At 41.3% G+C, this 24833-nt stretch overlaps 1 protein-coding gene across 4 annotated transcripts in view; it reads left to right on the forward strand.

Moving 5' to 3' along the window:
- The window catches only part of SLC44A5 (solute carrier family 44 member 5), a 200862-nt gene that overhangs the window by 92985 nt on the left and 83044 nt on the right, over positions 1-24833 (forward strand). For 3 of the 4 annotated variants that reach the window (XM_039484187.1, XM_039484189.1, XM_039484190.1), the window contains exon 2: positions 19480-19528. In XM_039484187.1, the coding sequence (XP_039340121.1) occupies positions 19480-19528 (49 nt within the window). Of the gene's footprint in view, positions 1-5652; positions 5766-19479; positions 19529-24833 lie in introns of those variants that run through there. The other variant, XM_039484188.1, reaches the window with a different exon arrangement.

Below are 24833 nucleotides of genomic sequence, written 5' to 3' on the forward strand. Positions count from 1 at the left end.
TGTCATAATACAACTGGCTGCAAAAGCACAATTATTTTTCGGAATGTAGTATCTTGTTTTCAGTTAGTAAATAAACAATCAGTCCGTTTCACAGACAGCAGAACATGGTGCATGCACAAATACACCCAGACATTTTAGTCTGCTCCCAGATCACAAGTAGTAGCATCATGATCTAAGAGCTATTAATGTGGAAACATTTTGTAGGCCCTGGAATAAAACATCCAGTTTTGTTTCCAGCATTCTTACATGCTGTACAGCTAGTTAAATAAATGAGAGTATTCAGGCCCTACAGTAAATAGGAATTTTAGAAGAAAAGTGGGTGTGTTTTGATGTGTTCATGTGGAAACCAATGCCCAAATGTTTTTCTAGCTCACAGCTGGTTCATAGCACTGTTGGTATTTTGAGTTCTGAGAGCAAGGCAAAAAGTTTGTGTGGAGATTTGAGTAAACATAGTAAACTGTTAGGAGCCATTGCACTTGTGTGCTTACCTGGAAATAATCCAAACTTTTGTCAAACTTAAAAAAATAAAAAAGAGGAAGAATTCTTATATCCACATTTGACTTTCGTGCATGTACATTGCTCTAAATCCAACTCATGCAAGTGTGTAACCATCCACAACATTCTCCTTATGAATGGATATCTGGATTTGCAGATATAAAATCTGTGGAAACAGCTTAACTTAACTGTGTGAATAATAATAATTATAGCTTATTTTTGGAGTTTATTTCAAGCCAAAGGATTCCAGAGTACTGTACAATCTATGGAGCTGATTCTCCAGGACACACAATATATTGGAAGGACAGAACAGGTCGTGCTGGCGGGGGAGTGGCACTATATGGGAGAGAAAGCATAGAATCAAATGAAGTAAAAATCTTAAATTAACCAAACTGTACCGCAGAATATCTATGGATAGTAATTCCGTGCTTGAATAATAAGAATATAGCAGTAGGGATATTTTACTGACCACCTGACTGTGAAATACTCAGGGAGATTACAGAGGCTATTAAAATAAAAAAAATAATAATGGGGGATTTCATCTATCCCCATATTGACTGGGCATGTCACCTCAGGCCAGGATGCAAAGATAAAGTTTCTTGACACCTTAAATGACTGGTCCTTGGAGCAGTTAGTCCTGGAACCCACAAGAAGAGAGGCAATTCTTGATTTAGTCCTAAGTGGAGCACAGGATCAGGTCCAAGAGGTGAATATAGCCAGACCGCATGGTAATAGTGGCCATAATATAAGTAAATGTAACACCCCTGTGGCGGGGAAAACACTACAGCAGCCCAACACTGTAGCATTTAATTTCAGAAAGGGGAACGACACAAAAATGAGGAGGTTAGTTAAACAGAAATTAAAAGGTACAGCACCAAAAGTAAAATCCCTACAAGCTGCATGGAAACTTTTTAAAGACACCATAATAGAGGCTCAACTTAAATGTATACCCAAAATTTAAAAAACAGAGAACCAAAGAAGTGCCACTGTGGCTAAACAACAAAGTAAGAGAAGCAGTGAGAGGCAAAAAGGCATCCTTTAAAAAGTGGAGATTAAATCTGAGTGAGGAACATAGAAAGGAGCATAAACTCTGGCAAATGAAGTATAAAAATATAATTAGGAAGGCCAAAAAAGAATTTGAAGAACAGTTAGCCAAAGACTCAAAAAGTAATAGCAATTTTTTTTAAGTACATCAGAAGCAGGAAGCCTGCTAAACAACCTGTGGGGCCCCTGGACAATCAAGATACAAAAGGAGCACTTAAAGACGATAAAGTCATTGCGGAGAAACTAAATGAATTCTGTCGGTCTTCATGGTTGAGATTCCCAAACTTGAGCCATTCTTTATAGGTGACAAATCTGAGGAACTGTCCCAGATCGAGGTATCATTAGAGGTGGTTTTGGAACAAACTGATCAACTAAACAGTAATAAGTCACCAGGGCCACATGGTATTCACCCCAGTTCTAAAGGAACTCAAATGTGAAATTGTAGGACTACTAACTGTAGTCTGTAACCTATCATTTAAATCAGCTTCTTTACCAAATGACTGGAGGATAGCTAATGTGACGCCAATTTTTAAAAAGGGCTCCAGAGATGACCCTGGCAATTACAGGCTTCAGTACCAGGCAAACTGGTTGAAACTATAGTAAAGAACAAAATTGTCAGACATGTAGATGAACATGATTTGTTGGGGAAGAGTCAACATGGTTTTTGTAAAGGGAAATCATGCCTCACCAATCTACTAGAATTCTTTGAGGGGATCAACCAGCATGTGGACAAGGGGGATCCAGTGGATATTTGGATTTTCAGAAAGCCTTTGACAAGGACCCTCACCAAAGGCTCTTAAGCAAACTAAGCAGTCATGGGATAAGGGGAAAGGTCTTCTCATGGATCAATAACTGGTTAAAAGATAGGAAACAAAGGGTAGGAATAAATGATTGGCTTTTAGAATGGAGAGAGGTCAATAGTGGTGTCCCCCAGGGGTCTGTTCTGGGCCTAGTCCTATTCAGCATATTCATAAATGATCTGGAAAAAGGGGTAAACAATGAGGTGGCAAAATTTGCAAATGATACAAAACTACTCAAGACAGTTAAGTCCCAGGCAGACTGCAACGAACTACAAAAAGATCTCTCAAAACTGGGTGACTGGGCAACAAAATGGCAGATAAAATTTAATGTTGATAAATGCAAAGTAATGCACATTGGAAAACACAATCCCATATAAAATGATGGGGTCTAAATTATCTGTTACCACTCAAGAAAGAGATCTTGAAGTCACTATGGATAGTTCTCTGAAAACATCCACTCAATGTGCAGCGGCAGTCAAAAAGTGAATAGAATGTTGGAAATCATTAAGAAGGGGATAGGTAATAAGATAGAAAATATCATATTGCCTCTATATAAATCCATGGTACGCCCACATCTTGAATACTACATGCAGATGTGGTCGTCCCATCTCAAAAAAGATGTATTGGACTTGGAAAAGGTTCCGAAAAGGGCAACAAAAATGATTAGGGGTATGGAACGGCTGCCATATGAGGAGAGATTAATAAGAGTGGGACTTTTTAGCTTGGAAAAGAGCTGAATAAGGGGGAATATGGTAGAGGTCTATAAAATCATGACTGGTATGGAGAAAGTAAATAAGGAAGTGTTATTTACCCCTTCTCATAACACACGAACTAGGGGTCACCAAATGAAATTAATAAGCAGCAGATTTAAAACAAACAAAAGGAAGTATTTTTTCACACAATGCACAGTCAACCTGTGGAACTCCTTGCCAGAGGACGTTGTGAAGGTCAAGACTATAACAGGGTTCAAAAAAGAACTAGATAAATTCATGGAGGATAGGTCCATTAATGGCTATTAGCCAGGATGGGCAGGGATTGGGTCCCTAGCCTCTGTTTGCCAGAGGTTGGGAATGGGTGACTGGGGATGGTTCACTTGATGATTACCTGTTCTGTTCATTGAGTCAGGGGCACCTGGCATTGGCCTCTGTCAGAAGACAGGACACTGGGCTAGATGGACCTTGGTCTGACCCAGTATGGCCGTTCTTATGTTCTTACTGGGTTTCCTGTCCAGGGTGTGCAGGACCGGGCTTGCCCTTTAAAGTACTGTAAGTAGTGTAGCAAGGAAAAACCGGGAGAAAATAAAACTAATATTAAGGAATGCAAACCTTTCCTATGGGCTCAATGCCACCTTTCCATTGACCGTTTTATTTCTGAAGTTGCCAAGGCCTTAGCCACTACAGAAACAAAAATAGATTTAAAAAAATTTTTTTTTAAGAATTGACACTTACCTGCTTTTCATGAGGTCTGTGGAATTCCTCTAAGAATCTTTCCTTTTAGCTCCAAAGAGCTGCATTTGTGGAGCCAGCCAGAGGAGAAGTTTTCAGGTCTACACACTGCTCAAATACATTTGAGCAGTGTGTAGACCTGAAAACTTCTCCTCTGGCTGGCTCCACAATCTGAATCTGCTAGCCCGCAAGGAGGCGGGGGTGGGGGTGGGGGGAGGAAAGGACGCAGCCCACTGACAGCTGTAGGAGTTATGCGTGCAAGGTGAAGACAATAAATGAAACTGAGTTCAAATGTCCATACCCTCAGGACCATTATCAAATCCGCGTATCTGAATCTCATCTTGTTTTCTGGGACATCAATTCAGTTAATCATGGCTTCATTTTAATATTCTCCATTAAAGTAGAGTAGTATCCATAGATCATTATCTTCAGGTTTTCAACTACTTTCCCATTCAGCCTCATAGTTATAAATAAAACTTGTTAACTTTTTGTAGCAATTACCACTTGACACATGTCCAGCTGCTCACTAATGTTTGCATAGTTCTATTAACTCTGTTGTCATGTCAGAAGTGAAATGTGCACCTTTGGGTACTTTGAGATTAAAAGCAGACAGATGTTCTGTGGTTGGGGCTGTGAATCACAAATTTCCATAGGACCCCAAATTAATTCTTGGTATTGCAGGGTATCTCCAACTCCCAGAAGTTAATAGTACTGTCTATTCCTCTGTGTTTGGGGAGTACCTTACACTTTCTGGCCACTGCCATCGTATCAATAAATAATTAATAAAAAATATATTGCAATTTAAGGTATGGTATTTTCAAGCTGTCTTCCAGAGTTAAAAACATAGTAATTTTTCAGCTCTAAAAAAAGAAACAAAACTTCCCAAACAACCCTCCCAGCATTAATTGCCATATATAAAAACCCTCCACACTTGCAAGTGGTTAACAGCAACATTTTCTTTCTACATCGATACAATTTTTACTGTATCAAAGCAAGACAACTAGTGAGTGGAATTAATTACTCCAGGAGATCTGAAAGCTTCTACTCTCCAGTCGCCTGGAATTGATGAAAATGAAAATTGTTTGAAATCCACAATAATTTGACATTGGCACTCGTCATAGAATTTTTTTCCACCAAATGTATGGGCTGTGCTTAACTGAGAGTCTCATTTTGACTTCCACTAACAAGCCCATAGCAATAAAAAAGACATCATGGAATGACAGCTGTTACAGAATTTTAAAAAAATCTGGAAGTGTTTGTGTAGGTATGTATGTGTGTGTTAGAGTATGTGTATCTATATAACACAGATTTGCATAGAGTATACATGTGTATGTAATAGCAAGAGAAGCGCGCGCACACACACACACACAGAGATTTACCCATGAATAGCAGAATTTGCACCTTTAGTGTCCTCCCTTACTCTTTCTTTGCTGGGCATGTCAATACGTATATCTTCCCAAAGACTTCTTATTTTCTAAGTGTTGCCATTTTTTGTCACAGATTCTTTTTCTAGTTTGATAGAGGCTCCATAGCATTAGTTGTAAGTCTGTTGCTCTTATGTAGTAAGCCTGACTTTGATCCCCACTCTCATTTTCTCAGATGAACTCTCATTCGATGTTTTCCCCCTATAAATATGGTAAACTTAATAAGAGCTTTAACAGAGCTTCCCTTTACTCTGTGACATTTATAGCCCCAGACTGGTCTGGAGTAGGTAGGTGGGGCAGTGGGTGATATCATTTTTCTATTAGCAGAAAGCCCTGCCTCCTTTGTAAGTTTGCATTCCTACTGGAGGAGCCTATGCCACTCCAAGCAGCTTTATTTTTAAACCTGGTTTAATAGTACTTTTGTGGATTAAGCCTACTGGGGAAACTGCTTCAAGCACAGAAGTCTGCAGTTAATACCCCTCTTAGACATAGCTTGCTAAACTGATCAGGAAGCAGTAGTATGGCTAGGGAAGAAGAAAACTACTACGGGAAACATGGTAATTTACCTACCTCCTTGTGTTCTCAAAAAATGAAATGCTTCATAAGGGCTCTAGCCAATGCCCTTTGAAATCAACTAGAGTCTTTCCATTGACTTCAGTGGGTTTTGGATCAGGTCCTAAGTGGCTTTAGCTAACTTCTTCCATTATTTGCAAAATCATGTAATCTTTTCCAGTATGGAGCTTGCAGCTACAATTAATGGCAGATAGAAGGTAGAATTTGTGTAAATATAACTGATTTTCATTTTAGACAAATGATTTAACTTAAAAAATCACTGCAGTGTAATAAAGTGTGACAGAAGTAATTTTGTTTATTATGTAGACTTTTTTTAGAGTTGGAATTGGGAAGTTAAATTTCATTTGATGTATTTATTGTAATGGAACAATAGTTCAACCTAAAATTCCTATTATGAAATAGTTTATGAAATAGATCTGTCTAGTCTGCGAAGAGTGATTATCATCTCCATTTTTAATTCTAGCAAGAAAATGACTATGTAATTATTCCACACCAGTGGCTACTTCCCCCATGCCTCCCAAACTCCTAAAGGTTTTAATCAGCTTTCAGAATTAAATGTTTTGTTTTTGTTTTCAAAATGTTGCTGATATGACACTTAGCAAGTGACCTTTCTTTCTTTTTTTTTTTTTAAAGAAAGGGTTACCTAGAATAACAACAACAAACCCCTTCCTGCGTCTACTCTCTCTATTCCTTCTTTAGAGACAACTTCAGTAATTGGGGAGGGGATTTGATGTGTAACTTGGAGAAGGAGACTGAGAACAAGCAGTGTGTGCCCATTGTTGGTTGTTATGTGAAACTATAATCACAGATACTGTATATGTGTGTTTCAGTGAAGAAATTCCTATAATGCTGAAGCGTACTTTTTGTCAAGGAATGTGATTGTGTGTTTGGCTTTTAATATATTTAGTGTTTCTTATGTAAACAGTTGTATTCCATAATGGATTTGTGGCAAAGTTTAGAAAAAGAAAAACAAGACAGGCTGAGCGCTGGTGTACTGCTCTGTGCCCCAATAAGCATGGTGACTTTGGTGGTGAGCTGTAGTCCTTGGAAGAAATTTGCTGTAGTGCAGTGGCTTTATTTTTGTTAATCAGTGTCACTGTCGGATAACATTCCCCAGTTTGTTTTATTGCTGGAGATGAAAATCTCCATTTGAGTTAGAGATCATTTTCTGGAGCACTTTGTCTATTTTTATCCTCTTGCCTATAAATTAGAAGGTATTGACTTTCATTGTAGAAGTATTGTGGAGTTCGCTTACACTCAGATGTGATCCACAAATGTATAGATCTTCCAAGGTGCATTTTCTTTGCACCAAATCAGAATCTATGCAGGTATGTTGTAGCTAACCCAGCTGAAGCCTATTACCATATGGGTGTACTGTTAATAGAGATGATCTTGTTTGTAGAAAGTAGCCCACTTGTTGTTACACATTGTATTGTATCTTGCCCCACTGGCTATGCTATCAAACTGTCCCCCTGAATACAGACATCCTGAGAGCACAGGAAATTGCCCCTATTAACAAGCTTCATCAGTACAATGTAGGCCAAGTGGAGGAATGTCTGTAAGCAAAGTAAATCCCTACTGGAAATTTATTATGCCTTTGAAAACCTGGCCTGCTCCTATTTTCAAGGGCTGAGAAATCTTGCCTGCCTGCCTGATAGGTGGGGATGGGTGGGAGAACAGACATGTTAAATATATTTATTAAGGGCTAGATCTTGGCTGATGTGTCAGTGCAGAGGAGGAAGGGAGAAAAAGACCTCATTTCCCATGGAAATTCCCAACATCTGGGTTCCAGCTGCCGGAAGAGGCAGAGACAGAGCAAGGGTTGATCACCTGGTACCCTACCCCAGCAGGTGGGTGGGTAGTGGGGGGGGGGGAGGAGGGTGAGTAATCTGTACCTAGTAAAGCAGGGGGTACAGATTTTCCACTTTCTAAGTCCCATTTCCTTTTGCTGGGGTGCTCTTGGGTAGTGGGCGGTGGACACTGCCCTTTACACAGGACAATAAACTCGGTCTAGTATCCTGTAGGTAGTAAGCCACAGTGTGCTGGTATGTAGTAAAGTTACAGGTTCTAAATCATACCAGAAAGAAGTTATTTTTTAAAAATGTTTAATCTATGGAAGGCCTTATGCCGTAAACTGAAGCAATACAGAGTGCAGGCCTCTCCACAGCAAAAGTTATCAGGTTTCTTCTCAATTTGCCCTTACTTTCTGTTCTGGGCTCACTCTTGGTTTAAGTGGCTTGTGTGTGACAACATAACCTGTGTCCTGTACTCGCCATCAGTATTGCTACACACACAGCAGCTCCAGAGCTATAAGCTGCCAAAGTTCTTTTGTGGTAAAAATTATATTTTAGGGGCTTACTGAGGTGGAAGAGAACAAACAGAGTCATGGGGTCTGCTGTGTTTATTGTACTAGGCCTGTGAATATTTTGATAAGGTTTTTCTGATATGAGGCATGAGACCAAAGTCTGAATTTAGTTAATGAGTAAAGGCAGTTTTTAAAATGTATTTCTTCGAGCTCCTCTCTAACCATGGCCCTTTGTATTTAGCTTTTATTTTGTTAAAATTTCCCAAGAACTTGACAGTGTTTATTATAAAAATTAAAATTAACTTCAGTTTCCAGGGTAAATATTGGGGGACAGAAGGACAGAAAAAAGCAACAATTAGAGAAAATAAGAGTACTGAAAGTCAAAGCAGGTTTATTTCATGAACCGTGCATTAACAGTACATATATGTATGCATATGCATGTGTATCTTTCACTACCTTGCTTTACTTAGACAGTCTTGCATTTATGCTTGGACTAATGTATTATTAACATAAAGACATCTACCTAAAGTAATGGATTGGATTTTCTTAGTGTAATTAGTGCTTTTCAGGTATTTGACTGGTTCAAAATTGTGTGGAAATTGGTAAAATCTGAATAATACTGTTTGTAAAACCTGGGGACTTTTGGGTAAAAATGAAAACGAAGGGCCTTATTTTTAGTCTAACTGCACCAAAATGGGCACAACAGGTTTGTCCTGTCACATAGTCTCTCCTCCTTCACCTGGAGAATTCCCTCACAAAACTTCCCTATTTGTTGCTCCTTTTCACTACCCAGGGACATCTCCTTGGGAACAGTGTGCTGCATATTGTCCTTGATGCCCATACAAGTGCTGAGAAGCCAAGCTGAATGAAGAGCCTCCTGCCATTTGGGGAAAAGAAATGACACAGTCAGTCTCAAAGTTGCCATTAGTAGGGGGCTCTGCATCCTGTGGAGTGACCACAGAGTGATCAAGAAGTAAACTCTTTGTGGGAAGGACTGTCTCATTGTTCTGTGTTTGTACAGCACCTAGCACCATAGGATCCTGGCCCGTGACTGGGGCTCCAGGGCACTACAGTAATACAATAATAAATACTAGTAATGATGACAATGAATTTGGACAGAAGGCTGATAGGAGAAAGACTGGTGACCAGGAATAGGGTGTACTTGATTTGTTAGAGGAGACTGCAGATGGGAACAAGGGGAGAGGAAAGAACAATAGGAAGGGGGATGGAGAGGGAAGGCCAGGGAAAGAGCAAGCAGTTGATGTTAGAGTCAGTGTAAGAGCAGAACATCAGCAGGAGAAAGAATGCAAAAATTGGGACAGTGTGACAGAGACTGAGGGCTGGTGTACATAGGCGCCAACTTTCTCTGGAGCCAGTGCGTGCCCATGCCCGTGCCTCCTCCCCAACCCCACCCTGGCCCCAAAGTCCCTGCTCTAACTCAGCCCCCTCCCTGCACCAATTGTATCCCTTCCTGTAGCAGGGTGGGTACCCTGCTCTTGCCCTGACGGGCTTAAAACAGCCCTGGGGGAAGGTTGTGGCTGAGAGCTACTAAGCTGGGCTGATTGGGAAGTGGCTGCAACTGCGCCATGCCCCAATCAGGCCACAGCTGGCCTGTATAAAAAGGCTGTGAGACAGGAGCCTAAAGAGTAGAGGGAGAAGGGCCTGGCTGCAGGGAGCTAGAGACAGGGAACCTGAGTGGAGCAGGGCTGGGATAAGGCTGGGGAGCTCCAGCCTGGAAAGCCCCAGGCTGCGGCCTAGCATAAGGCCAACAGGTACTGGGGGTTGCAGAGGGCAGCCCAGGGGTAGGCAAAGGCAGCAGGTCCAAACCCAACGTTGCCAGTGATGAGTAGCTGATACTGCAGTCTGCCCAGGGCGTGGGGGTTAGACGATGACTGCAGTAGCCTGATACTGAGGCAAGGTGGGGATTCAACAGAAGAATTCTTCTGTGGCCCTAGCTGCCATGTCTCGGGGAGATGGCTTAATCACAGCGATGGGAGAACCTCTCCCGTCAGCATAGGTAATGTCTATACTGAAGCACTGACATTAAACTGATGGTTTCTAATTCAGCTTTGGTTGTACGGCACTGCGGGATGCTCAGTGAATAGTGTTCTGTACAGCAGTACTGTAGTAGCAGCTTGCAGTGCAGTGCTCCCCATAGTCAACAGAAATATACGAGGCACTCACATTGACACAGTGCCGTATCTGTAACTTGGCATGTCAGTGGGTTTGTTATAACATGTGACGGGGCTCACAGTGTTGAGCACGTTCTGATGAATAATGAATATTGCCTACATGCAGTAGATATTTTTTCAAACGTGAACATTTTGACTAATTAAAAGCTAAACGAGCAGATGGCGTCAGTCCATGCTAGGCCAGCTTTCCCCTCCACAAGATTTGTAGAGAATGATGGGAACCAGCTAATATTCTTGACATCCAACCCAAGACTGGGGGAAACTTTGGAAAGGGGGAAAAAAGGTTAAATAGTACACTTCATTGTTGTTGTCCCTTTGCCGAGACAAAGCACATTTGGGAGCTTTGTTGGTCAGGTGCCTGTTTAGAGCAGAAGTTGGTGAAATGAAGTCAGACAAATTCTGCTAAGAAAACACCTATGTATAAAATATACGAGTCTGGTTCCCTTGACTAGCAGTGCCAGCAAACTGCACATGGGCAGCTCTCTTCTGCAGGAACGGCAGATCAGGCACTACTGCCTTGTTCCAAGAAGCAGCTGTCTTGGCCCCCATCTCTCTCTAAGACGCACACAAAGCTCAAATAGAATCCAACTGCTTAAACATACTCTGGGCCCATTTTTCTCCTGCTGCCTCTTCACTTTACATCTAGTAAACCTCAAGTCCAAGGCTCCCCTCAAATGAATGGTCTGGAACGGGTGGCAAGCCGTCAGCCCTCCTTTTGTGTAGCCACTTCTGCAAAACAAAGGCAGCTCAGGCTATGTTTATGGTAGAAAAGGTGTGCTGGGATAGCTAAACTGATAGCATGGTGTAGTACATTCCTAATGTAGGTGCAGTTTATACCAGCAGAAAAATGCTTTTGCCATTATAGCTTATGCTACTTCCCCATGAGCAAAATAAGCTATAATGCACTAATATGCTGGTATAACTCTGTCTACATTAGGGATTCTTCCAATATAGAAATATTTTAAAAATCACCCCCCTAGTGATTTTCCTATATCAGCAAAAGTTTCTAATGTAGAGCTGGCCTCAGAAAGGCCTCACAGACCATACAAAGAAGAGTGCTCTAACTCACGCAGTAGTACCATTAACAACAGTTAAGGGCAGGTGCTGCATGGCATCTCAAACTCTTTCTATGGATAGTTTCATGCTGTGTGCTTATGTATCATTGATCTCGTGTGTGAGCCATTAGTACCTTTCACTATAACATTTATTACTTTGCAGCTTGAGACTGCAAGGTGCTGATCAGCCTTTCTTCCCTGGTGAGAAAAGAGTGTACTGTCTGTCATGGAAGATAATTTTTTATTATTTCCAGCATGATCTTATTTTATGGATACTTTATAAACCCAGATAATATTAATTCAGAGGTTTTAATGGAAATGCTGATGGAATCCTAACTTCATCAGCATTAGTGGGTGGCACAGTATTTAAACATTACTGAGAAAACTAAAATGCACATTGAAATGTTCACTAAAAGAATATACACTACTATTACATCCTGACTTTATCTTCATTATCTTCAAAAAGGAAGTTCGAAATCTGCCTTTTGCAGTGCCAGTCAGGTTTTTTAAATGCAAATGCAGCTGAGCTTTTAAAGTTTGGACTCTGTTTGTGGAAAGAGCTCTGAGATACCTGAGTGAACAAAACTGTGGAAATGTAGCTTACGACATGTTGCTATGAAATGATTGTCAAGAATGAGGCAGAACTGAACAAACAGTTTTCAAAGATGGCGGATTTACTGGCCCTGAGTCTGAAGAGTGGGGTCCATATAAAACCTCATTGCTTACATGATTTTAGACAATGTTCAAAAAGAGAATATTTACACATATGCACACACAAGGCCAGCTCTTCAGTTGGTGTAAATTGGCATCGCTCCATTGACTATACATATATATTATGTAATACAAATGTGCGTGTAAATAATTCATTCCTTTTCACACTGCAGTTACAATCATATGGACATAATGGTTGTAAATTTGAGCACTGTGTGGTCTTGATGCTGCTCCTTACCTATTTTATTAAGATAGATGACTTATTTCTCTGTCACTTAGATGGATGTCATTGCTTATGGTTTAACTTACTGTAAGTGTTGTTTATTATAGGTGGGGTTTAACTTTCAGATTTGCCTTTATTATCTTCTGTATTATCTCTTTTCACTGCTGCGGACTTCCTCTGACACTAACATTCTCTGTGTTGGAACTTTGGTTTACTCTGTCCGACTAAGCAGGCCGCCCAGAGGATTTCGGGGGCCTGGGGTCTTCGGTGGTGGGGGGCCCTTCCGTTCCGGGACCCGCCGGGGAAGTGCTCCGGAGACCCGCAGCGGGGGCCCCCCACTGCTGAATTACCACTGAAGCGGGACCCGCCGCTGAAGTGCAGCTGGGTCTTCGGTGGTAATTCGGCAGCGGGTCCCGGAACGGAAGGGCCCCCTGCCACCGAATTACTGCCAAAAACTCGGTGGTGGGTCCCGCTTTGGCGGTAATTCGCCGGCGGGGGGCCCTTCCGTCCAGGAGCGGAAGGACCCCACACCGGCGAAGACCGGGAGTGGAGGAAGCTCTGGGGGCCTGGGCCCCGCAAGAGTTTTCCGGGGCCCCCGGAGCAAGTGAAGGACCCTGCTCCATGGGCCCTGAAAAACTCTCGTGGGGGCCCCTGCGGGGCCCGGGGCCTGGGGCAAATTGCCCCTCTTGCCTGCCCCCCCCCCCTCTTGGCGGCCCTGCAACTAAGTATCACAGGCAACGAAGTAAAGACTATTTGACAGGCGGCACCAGAAATGTGCACTATCCTACATTTCTTTTCTATAATACCTGTTGCAGAAACAGTGATGTTTTCAGGGGTCTTTTATTTTACATCTTTTCTGAATTGTTGAGAGAGGCAGAACTGATAAACTGGTTTAATTTAGTTCTCATCATTAACCTGTAGAAGATAGGAGATTTCTGGAAAGTTATCATCACACTGGTCACAGAACTGCTTTGCGAACTTGTGATAAATTGACTTATCCTAAGCATTTTTCTCTAGTGGCTCTTTTGCATATAGGTGTTATGACGAAGTGGGAATGTTCATGCTGTGTTATGTGAATGCTCAGTGGGGAGCGTTGACCTGGGAAGGTTGCAGGGGGTTGTGCTGGGACTGCCTTGGGGAAGGAAGCATACCTGAGCATGTAACCTGAGAACCCAGGAGGGTTGAAGGCCAGCTGAGACCTCTGCCCCGGACACTGAACAAAGGACACAAAGGATGGGAGAGGCTGGGGGGAGTTTTCAGTTTGAAGCTGGCTGGGGAATGGAGAGGGGCGCCCCGACGGGGCTTGGGCTTCCCAACGGGGTTGTGGTCTCCCTGGGGGCCCCAGCTATACCTAACTAAAGTGGGTCCTGTTGTCTGTACTGGCAAGACCTGTTTTGGACTGTGTTCCTGTCATCTAAATAAACCTCTGTTTTACTGGCTGGCTGCGAGTCATGTCTGACTGCGAAGTGGGGGTGCAGGATCCTCTGGCTTCCCCAGGACCCCGCCGGGGCGGGCTCGCTGTGGGAAGCGCAGAGAGGGGCAGAGGATGCTGAATGCTCCAAGGAGAGACCCGTGAGGTGAAGCCATGTGAGCTGCTTGCCCTGAAGACAGTCTGCTCCAAGGGAGAGGAGGAGGCTCCCCAAAGTCCTGACTGGCTTTGTGGGGAGCAGTTCCAGAGCACCGCCCGGGGACTCCGTGACAACTGTAAATGGAAGAATTTTACTTTTAGCATAGTTATTTTAAAAGCAGCCCTAAAAACAAGTAAGCTAGGTGAACAAACTGCCTATTGAGCTCACATTTTTCCCCTCAATAGTTTCTTATGTTATTGCCAACACATTACATCCCAAGAGGTACACTGGAAACCATTAGCTTTGCTATGCTTGGGATGGCTGAAAGATGCTATTTACATACTGGTTTGTACCAGTGAAATTAGCATTTGCTATATATGCTAGTTTTAAAAACATTGTTAATAATAAAAAAATAGTCTCTAAAATGAGATCTAGTCATGTTACATTAACTTTTTTTGGTAGAATAAAAATATAGATGACATATGTTTAATATTGGGTTTCTTAGGATCTGCTCCCTTAAAAGCAGGCTCAGATGACATTGGATACAACAGGAGTTGTGTGTGTGCTTATTTTAGAGTAGAATTTGGCCGAAAGTTAAAACAAACATTTCTAAACATAGGTCATCCAGAACAACAATCAATACTGTTATAGTGTTTATTAGGAAATAATGTTATGTTTTGCATCTCCAAATCCACACTGTATGTCTCCATTTATACCCATAGTGTTCCCCTCATAGATCAACAATGAGTCAGCTTTACTTGTTTGGAGAAAGAATAAAATTACCTGCTCCAAAAGCTCATGCCCTTGCATATTGGAAGAATCGTTATCATTTTTAAATACAACTGTAAGATTCCCTACATTTAAAAAACAAAATATTGACTGCAAAACATGCCTCTCTTTTCAGTAACATGAACTGAAATGTATATGGTTTTCCCTGTATTAACAGTGGTTACTTCTTTCATTTTTTATGTATTCTCAGCTGACAATAAAGCAAGAAGTCACTGTAAACATGTATAAGTCTGCAGTTATTATTGAAGTCTTATATAGGTGTATATGTATGCTTTGAAATATACAAACAATTCACAATGTCTCTTTTGGAAATCCCTAATCTCTATACTGACAAAAATTACCCACTAGAAACTTCTGAATGAAACCAGCAAACTTTGGGTGTGCTTCATACTCAGCAGACTAGGGTAGCTTCAATGGGCCTAGTCACGGTACTAAGTACCTACCCCTGTAGCAAGGGCCTCAGGGACTGGACCACGTGACAGAATGTATACAATCTAATGCAATGGGAAGCTCTGTTCTGTAACTGGGGCATGAGAAATTTCTCATAATGACTTGTCTACACTACAGTGTCTACACTATCCCCAAACCAACTCGGGGTTGTCGACTGAAGTGCTACGCCTCTTGTGGAGGTGGAGTACAGAAGTTGACTTTACAAGCCCTTTGGGTCAGCGGAAGGGACTCGGTAGTGTAGACACAGGTTGAGTTAATAATGTATAACGCGGTTCTGTCAACTTAACTTTGTAGTGTAGACCAGGCCTCACAGTATATTGTCTCACTCTTCTCTCACAATCAGCTGTGCCATACAGAGAGAAAACATAATTTTCTAGTTGTCATCATTGTAAGGAAACAGCAAAATCTACCAGGCTAAATTAATCCTTGATTTTAGTCCAGGTAAGTGAATGGAATTTTATTGGGGACAAATTTGTCCCAATCTTTTTACCAGGATTATAGTTTGGAATGCAGACAGAGGTGCTGATGCTGCATACACTTACGCATTTTTATAGCTTTTGGCACAAAAACCTAATGGGACTACTCACGTGCAAAGTTCCTTGCATACATTAGGGTTTGCAGAATTAAGGCCTAAGGAACTTGGGTCTGGATCCACAAGGGACTTAGCCTGATCACTGCACCGCATTTTAGACCCCTAGGAAATCATTGGAATAACAATGGGATCCACAAAGCCTGGAGCTCCAAGGGGGAGCCCCAAGTCTATATTTGAGAATATAGAAAAGTCCAAAAATATTTAAGTAAATGGTGATTAAAACAGCGAATAATTGTGATTAATTTTTGTAATCACTCGACAGCCCTACTTATAAGATGACCACCACTTCTTCCCCCACTTCCAGGATTTTGAATAGGGTCTGATCTGGTAGGTGTGATCCAAGGACTCTTACCAGATCAGGCCCTGCAGAGAAAATAGGCAGGCGAACACCTAACGTCTCCTGTTGCTGGATTGTGCTGGGGCTTAGGTGTCTGGATGCTAGAGTGAAGTAGCAACACTCATGTGCCCGGAGGCAGAAAGGTAGGCGCCTTAAGAACTCTTACTTTGCAAATTTTTGTGCTGTCAGTTTAGGTGTTTATAGAATTAGGCAGTAGCTGAGATAGGGGTTTTGTTGATTTCAGGGAGGGTTACTTAAAACTGGGATTTGGGTGCCTAAATTTGGGGTTTAGGTTGATGCTTTACCTCTGTGGATCTGGCCCTTGAGAGTTGAAGTTGTCAGGTAGATTTGACGATGGCACTAATTGAAGTTATTACTAATGTTTCACATGGCTAGTTTACATCAGAAATGGGAAGTCAGCCAATAGAATTATTACAAATCTTCAAATTTTTGTTAAAGAACATAGCAGTTAAAATTAACTCTGAATGAAATATAATGTTGGGTTAAAATAGTACTGGGAACTTTTTTAGCTGTTAAATTAAAAATTGGAAAACAGATAAATGCCTTCTCTTATGGTGCTGTTTTGGAGAAGGTGTATAAACTTGGGGATTGGTGACCTGTTTTGAAGATACAAACTGCTAATATCGCGTATTCCAGCAGAGAGAGAGAGAGGAAAGTACAATTAAAAGTCTTTTGTGAAAGAAATTTTGAGAAGACAGTCGTGAATCTTATGTACATCGTATTTTTATATATTCATTTTTTTATTTGTATGAAACAGACCTGTTTGGCACATGTATATAATCCTATTGTAATGGGAATTTGTGCTGTAGTAATATACACCTCTACCTCGATATAATGCTGTCCTTGGGAGCCAAAAAATCTTACCGCGTTATAGGTGAAACCGTGTTATATTGAACTTGCTTTGATCCACCGGAGTGCGCAGGCCCTGCCCACCCGGAGCACTGCTTTACTGCATTATATCCAAATTCGTGTTAGATCAGGTGGCGTTATATCGAGGTAGCTGTGTATATATTGATAGTATTGTGTACAAAAGTTGTATTTTGCTTCTTTCTGCATGGAAAAATGAGTAGTAATGTATTTTAAAATATATTCTAACATTTTAGAGAGAAGTAGGTAATCTTTCAGATAGCACAAGACCAAGCTGCTTGGGGATTTTGGGTGTCCCATTATGTCTTGGAGTGGCTGAGCTCAGGTAATCAAGACAGGTGCTGATAGAGGGAGGAGAAGCAAAGAGAGACCAGGAAAGCTAGCAGAAATAGTAGTGAACCAGTAGAAAAGAGGAAGCTTTGGAGGTCATGAGGAAGATGCTAAATTTTTCAGTGAGAGATTTTAAATTAAGGCTTTTCATGTCTCTTTTTTTCCTTGAAGAATGTTCATTTTTGGTTTCTTTCTAATAACACAGTCCCTCTTCCAAACCCTCTGGGGCTTATTATGAGTTTAATGAACAAAACCACAACTTCAGCAAAAGCAATTTTTCTGCTTAATTTGAAACCTGAATTAATCTGCAAAATACCAGGTATCAAGTGGTTTTGGTATTTTTGTGGTTTCTTTTACTGAGCTTGGGCAGGGGAAGGAGTTGCAAAGAAAGCATTTTATTTCAAATGAATACTTGCAATTATATTCTCAGTGAGTAGTTTTAGGAATAAATAGCTACAAGCCCAAAAGAAATTGAAACAGCCTCGAACATTTTCTCTCTTATGAAGTATAAATCTAGAAGAAACACATTGGGAAGAGTGTCCTGTTTAAAATAATTGCAGAAATGGCCACGTATAACTTCTTTAAAAAAATCACTCTACTTTCCTTATTTTGGCCAGATGTATTTTATAACATATGCTCATAAGACATCTTTGATTAATTTGTTAACAAACGCCTGATAACACTGAAGTTGTGGCTTTGCGAATGCTTGTCTGTAGCAAGGAATATCTGGTTATAGTTACTGGTATCATTTATATCATAGCTGATGTTTATTTTGTTACTGTCATTCTCAAACCCATCTATCAGCCCAGATATAGTTAAAATGCACTTCTGCAGGCTTGCCATTCTCTGGGGTGAGGCTTGCTGTTGACCATACAGCCCAGTTCTGAGCTCCTTTCTCAGGCACTGCTCCCACTGATGTCTGTGGTGGATTTTGTTGTCACAACAAGGCCTGTAGGGGGCCAGGTAGAATAAAAGAGTGTAAGTGGCAGGATGGTTTGTCACGTGGATTAGCAAAAACCTTAAAAAACAAACGCTGCCTGTGTTGTTCTTTGAGGCTTTCATCAGGACATTCAGCAAGAAACAGTTTTAACAAATAAAACAATTCATCTCATGCTGCAATAAAATAACAGAAACTCCAGCCTGTGTCATCATTTCACTCCTGTATGAGATTTGGCATCTTTCTTACTCCAGAATAGGGATGCTGGAACAATTTGTATATAGGGGGTGCTGAGAGCCATTGAACCAAATTGTAAACCCTGTATATGATGGAAACCACTTCAGGCCCAGAGGGGTGGCAGCACCCCTAGTTCCAGCACCCATTCTGCAGAATGTCCTCTCCTTCTGTGTTTCAAGATCCAGGCCCGATTCACCGTTGCTTGACACCCAGTGAAGTTGTGCAGTGCAAATGCTACCTATTTCAAGTAGCAGGATGGAATGTTCCATTCACTTTGCACTAGTGTAAATGACTACAGAAGATGCAGGGCAATGGTAAAATCAGACCCATAGAGGTTTCCTTCCTGCCTGCTGGACAACTTGACTGGCCTGCAGTCTCCAGGATTGCCTTATTATCTCCTGTGAGCACCTGTGCAAAGGAAGGGCAAACTGAGCTAACGTTAATCCCCTTGTAGGCTAATGACCATATATTACCCCTGCATACTGCCATGGTGTGGCACTGGCTCCTGTAAAAGCCATCAATCTCAAGCAGCATGGTGCAAGACCCTGGAGTGAGCATAGTTCTGTTAGCCTCCATATAGATTCTATAGTTTCATGGGAGCTGCAGACATGGCTCCAAATCATTCACTTTCTTGAAGGGTGATCGAGTGGTTAGGGCATTTGCTTTTTATTCAGGAGACACAGGTTCAACGTTCAATTCTCTGTTCTGCCACAGTCTCCTTGTGTGACTTTGGGCAGATCAGACTCTCTCTGCCACATTCCTATCTATAAAATGGCGTAACAGCACTTCCCTACCTCACAAGAGTCTTTTGAGATTGAATACATTAAAGATTGTTTGATACTAAAGTAATGATGGCTATATAAGTACCTAAGATAGATAGATACCCAAAGCTCTGACCTCTTCTTCAATCACAGAGCAGGTCAAAGTAAGCAATGAGATACTGGTATCGCTCCTAAGAATTAATTTACTAGAACGGGTTACACTGGGCATCTTGGAAAGATGTTCCTGAAGGACTGCTGTTAAAAGAACATAACTCATATTTTTACGAGGATCTGTTTTTTATAATATCTTATTTTAAATGCAGGTGAACCAAGGAAATTTGACCCAAAGTTCAGAGGACCTATTCACAACAGGTAAATATTTTCATTTAGTATATTAATACTCCGATTAATTTTTCTGTAAATAGAGAATTAAGAATGCCATTAATGGAGAAATGATGTTTGATTTGACTCAGATGTCTTTTTTTTTTAATCAGGAGAAAGTGCTGGAGGTTATTCTTGCTATAATTCAGGACTTCCAACTGCTAGGGGGAGTCAGTGGGTGTACACCTTGGGAACTTCCAACATCACCCCTATATCCAGGGCCAGCCGTTCTTTGTGCAATACTTTCCTTATAATGTTACATTGATTTTAGTTTGACTATTCCTGAGTATTACTTGGCATGAATCTGGCTCATAATCATTGGACTGGTACCAGGGCCCAGTCTTGCAGCTCTTACTCACCTGAATATTACTTACTCACATGTGACGTTCTGAAGCTGGTAACCAAGAAAAAAAAAACAGTGTTTCAGGCTTTGAGCTTGATCCTGCGGTGCTGACTGAGGTGAAATTTCCATTAGAGCTAATGGATGCTCAACATCTGTCAGGATCAGACCTCGCTGCTTTGCAACAGTTCTTGGGCAGCCTAACATTAACTTACAATGCTTGGTTTTATCAACCTGTTTGCTCTGTAATTCACTATTAAACAAGTATGCAGTTACCATGACAATCTCTGCCACACCAGGTATTTATGCTATTCTACTTGTATGTTCTACTGCAGCTTTTTAGAGAAACCATTATGTCATGTAAGCTCAATGAATTTTATAATGCTCTGGGGAGAAATGCAATCTAAGGACTTGATATTTTTCCCGATGTCATGCAGCCTTTTTTTTGTTTGTTTTGTTAAAATTAATGTGTAATTTATGGAATTTTACGTTTTTCCTAATCTTTATTTTTTCCGACTAAACAAGCAGCAAGTGGGAGGAAAGATTCTCCTTGGCAGTTTTTTCCCCCCTTCTGTTCCTGATCATCTTTTAACAGTAATGCCCTATGATATCAAAGAAGCATCCCTATAATTCCAGATTCTGGACATATTTTTTAATAATTTATATAACTAAAAAGTTTCCAGTGGCCACATTGGTATTACTATTGGCTAAAATTGTTCCTGACCCCAAATCATCCGCTTGTGATAAATTGGTTAGTGTGAATGTGTGAGATTGTCTCCTATTGGATGAAATCAGAATAGTTCAACTATGTGTCCTAGGACCTATTCTTCTGACAGCTAGTGGTGTTTATATGAAACACATGCACAGGATGGTCTAGTGCAGTGGTTCTCAAACTTTTGTAGTGGTGACCCCTTTCACACAGCAAGCCTCTAAGTGAGACCCCCCCCCCTTGTAAATTAAAAAAAACTTTTTTATATTTAACACTATTATAAATGCTGGAGGTGAAGCGGGGTTTGGGGTTGAGGCTGACAGCTTGCGACCCCCCAAGTAATAACCTTGCGACCCTCTGAGGGGTCACGACCCCCAGTTTGAGAACCTCTGGTCTAGTGGTTAGAGTACTAGCTTAGCACTTGGAAGACCCAAATTTAGTTCCTTGCTCTGTCACAGACTTCCTGTGTGATCTAGGGCAAGTCAATGAGCTCAATTCCCAGCTATAAAATAGGGATGATAGCACTTCTCTATCAAGAGGACTTGTGAGGATAAATATATTAAAGAATGAAGTGCTCAGATACTTATATGGTGCCCATCATTGCAGTAACTTTGATAGACAATATACATAACAGGAAAATAGTAGAAAACATAATTATGTTACAGAAAATGTCCTCTAAGATACTTCCCTCCTAAAGGAGTGTAAGACACTTTTAAAGTGCAATGAGCCATAACAGGCAATAGAAGTTCCCCAAATATGGAGCTGGACCTAACATCCTGCACCAAAATTCCAAGCTAATACAATCCAGCTAGTGGCTCCAGTGAACCAAGTGCATCTTCAGAGGAACTCCCTGCAGAGTTGACAGCAGTCAGAGGGGCTTGCTGTGGCCTCTGTTTGTGGCCCAGGGACTTCCGAAGCCTTCTACTTCCTGTAGGAGAAGGAGAGTAACAAAGGAGGTATAGACATACTTTTTGCCTATATGAGCAAGAATTCTAAAAATATGTGTGCAGGGCAAATCTGGTCTCCATTTGTACACACGTGGCCACAGGACATGTAAATCTGTATGTATATAGTGGGTGGGGGAAAATATGTCTAGTCCCTTCCGATAAACAGACTGACCTGGTCCTAATTTTATAGTTAATCTGTTTCTATTGATAGGAGAATAAAGCTGTGTTCTTTTTTGCATATGGGAGGTACATGAGACTCCCAGCTGCCAAGTTGTTCTTGTCAGTATCTGAAGGTGTGGTTGCAGAAATAATTGTAGTAATGGCACATCTGATGAGGGCTGCAGCAGAACCTGATAACTCGCTGATAGAGAGGGCTGTAGACTATTTTATATGTATTCCTGCATCCGCCTTAACTAGTCACCCTAAATATCAGTTTGCAATACATTAGTTTTCTAAGTTCTCAGTTGGGCAAAGGGATCTGCAATGTGGCGCTCCATTGAGGTCCATTGGACTCTGGGCAAAGGAGCCTAAAGCAGAGGCATTGGAAGATTTTTACTCTCGTACTCCATCTAAGTTTCAAGAGTGGTTCTTCTCTGCAAAATAATTATACAAAATTGGCATTGTGAGGTTTCATGTTCATTGTGTTTCTGTGATTCCATATAAAATGTACTCAGTTCACACTAAAAATATTTTGTTTTGAGTCTAATTGCTAGGGGACTACCAGATTTGCAGATGTGAAAATCACATCATGGACTGTGAAATCTGGTCTCTGGCTGACCAGCTCAGAAGGCGCAGTGGAGAGCAGCAGCTGCTGGCCAGGTGTCAAGCTCTGAAGGTATGGTATTGCCACCCTTACTTCTGTGCTGCTGCTGGTGGCAGCGCTGCTTTCAGAGCTTGGCGCCCCACAAGCAGCTGCTGCTTTCTTGCCTCCAAGCTTCAGGCATCGCTGCCAACAGGAGCCACACAGAAGTAAGGGTGGCAATACTGGGACCCCCCTTCCATACGCTTATGACCCCCTTTTGGGTTGGGGACCCCCGTTTGTGAAATGCTGCAGAGAAATCACCCATTTTTGGTGGGTTGGTCACGCATAAATAGCCAATTTCACAGATGTTACACATCTGTGAAATTTATGCTGTGACCAACCCACCAAAAATGGGTGATTTCTCTGCTATTTAAGTAGACCCCTACTAATTGCCAGTTCTGTAAATGCTACCTGGAATCTGAGAGTCAAGCTGATTTCTTAGTAATTTGTGCTTCATCATCATAAATACCAGGTGGGCTGAGCTGGGAAGTGCCTGTTTTCTGCTGCATGCTTTCCTGGGGATTAGATGGATGTGCAATGAGAAGTGGCTGCTGATAGAACCAGCAATAACTCTCTTCTGCACCTACTATCCTACCTACATCTTGTAATAATAAGGGGTTTAGGACACAGCATGGCAACAGGGGAAAGGAGGCAATGAAAATCTTCCAAGTAATCCAACTGCTGAGGGAGGAGGGTGTAGGTTGAGGAGCGGTGAGGCTGCTTCATTGACCTGGGTCCATTTCCTTTGCAAGCCACACTCATTACCTCTGTACTGGGACATTTGTTTTACCATCCTGTGGCTTTATCTTCAGGAGAGCAGCATGTGGCCCAGAGACTGTGGTACAGATTTTTCCACCATTGGTTAGTTAGCAGTGATGATTCCTGTGTTTTCATTTCTTTTTGTTCCTTTTAAAAGGAGGGAGTGTGATTGGCAATCACTGATTGCACATACTTAAAATGTTAAACAGCAGTGGATGAATGGAATGTTAAAGTAGCTTAAGGGCAAGTCTACACTACAAAATTAAGTCAACCTAACATATGTTGGCATAGAGCCACCACAGTAATTAAACTGCTTTTGCATGTCCACACTATGCAACTTGTGTCAGCGGTGTGTGTCCTCGCCATGAGCACTCACACTGATTCAGCGCGGGGCACTGTGGGATGGCTTCTGAAAGTCAGCAACAGTGTGTACATTGACACTGCATTGACCTGGTTACATCAATCTAAGTGCTATGCCTCTCGCGGAGGTGGAGTTATTGAGTCGGAGTAGCGGGCGAGTTACAGCAGTAGGAGCTGCATTTTAGTGTAGACACTTAACGAGTTGGGTTAAAGTAAACTGCCTTACTTTGACCTAACTCTGTAGTGTAGACCAGGGCTAAGTGTATAAGCTTTGCTAATACTGTTGTTTTTGGGGATGTTGTATGGGGATTTTGTTGTGTTTAATGAAAAAGCTGTTTGAATTAAAAGGATTAAAATGTAATGGCTGTGCTGAGTGACTCTCAGCCAAACAACTCATGCTAATTCCAAGATGATGTTATCAAAAAGGCATCTTTAATTGCTGTGATAACACACTGCAGTCCTCTCAATTTATTCAGTTCTCATTCTGCTCTTTCTGAGATGTCTGCCTGCCTCTGTCCTCAGTCAAAATGTGCAGCATAATATGGAAATGTCAGAAAAAAGACAAGGGTAGTATCCATCCTATAACTAGAAGAAATATATTAGTTCTGAAACATTTCCCCGTTTGTTACAAAATCTCCTGTCAGTACAATCTGACCCCAATGCATTTAGTGGTCAGTGCTGCAGGGGAAAGCATGTCTGTTAACACTCAAGAGGGTTGTGTAGGTTACAGAGAAAGTAAAAGTGGGCAGAATACAGCAAAGAGATTATGTGGAATAGCTAATTTTTTTCTGAATAAAATTTCAACATTGAGAATATATTTGACACTGGCATTTACCATCCTCTTGGTGAACAGAGTAAATAACAGAGAGCCATCAATTATTTATCAATTTTATTTTTCTCAGCAGAAAAATGATGGCAAAGATGAAAACTGCAGCTTAGTTATATTCAAAGCTGTCCCTTAAACACACACCATTCTTTTTCACCCACAAATGTATTTCTTTTTTTCCTTTCCCTTCCAAAAATGGATAGTTTGGAAATAAATGGAAAATCATTAATGTTAGTTTAGGGAATAAATCCTAATATAAGATCTCTGTTCACAAATTTGGCAATGAGACTTTGTAAGTCTGTGTCTGTGTTTGTACAGAGGAATTTAAGTGTTCCCTTTTGGAATGTTTTACCGTATTCAGTGCAGTACATATTACTACCAAAATATATTCATGTAAGGATTTAAGTATCACTTCACAAAAGTTAGTAAAATCCTACGGTGTAGCAAAATAACCTTGTGTATCTAGGTTCAAGGGCTTGAATTGAGGACAGCAGTAGCCTTCAATCTCCACTTCCTGGATTTTTATCATCATCCTTTTTGGGGACTAGATTGC

The sequence above is a fragment of the Mauremys reevesii genome, linkage group 8 (assembly GCF_016161935.1).
Source record: "Mauremys reevesii isolate NIE-2019 linkage group 8, ASM1616193v1, whole genome shotgun sequence".
NCBI lineage: Eukaryota > Metazoa > Chordata > Testudines > Geoemydidae > Mauremys > Mauremys reevesii.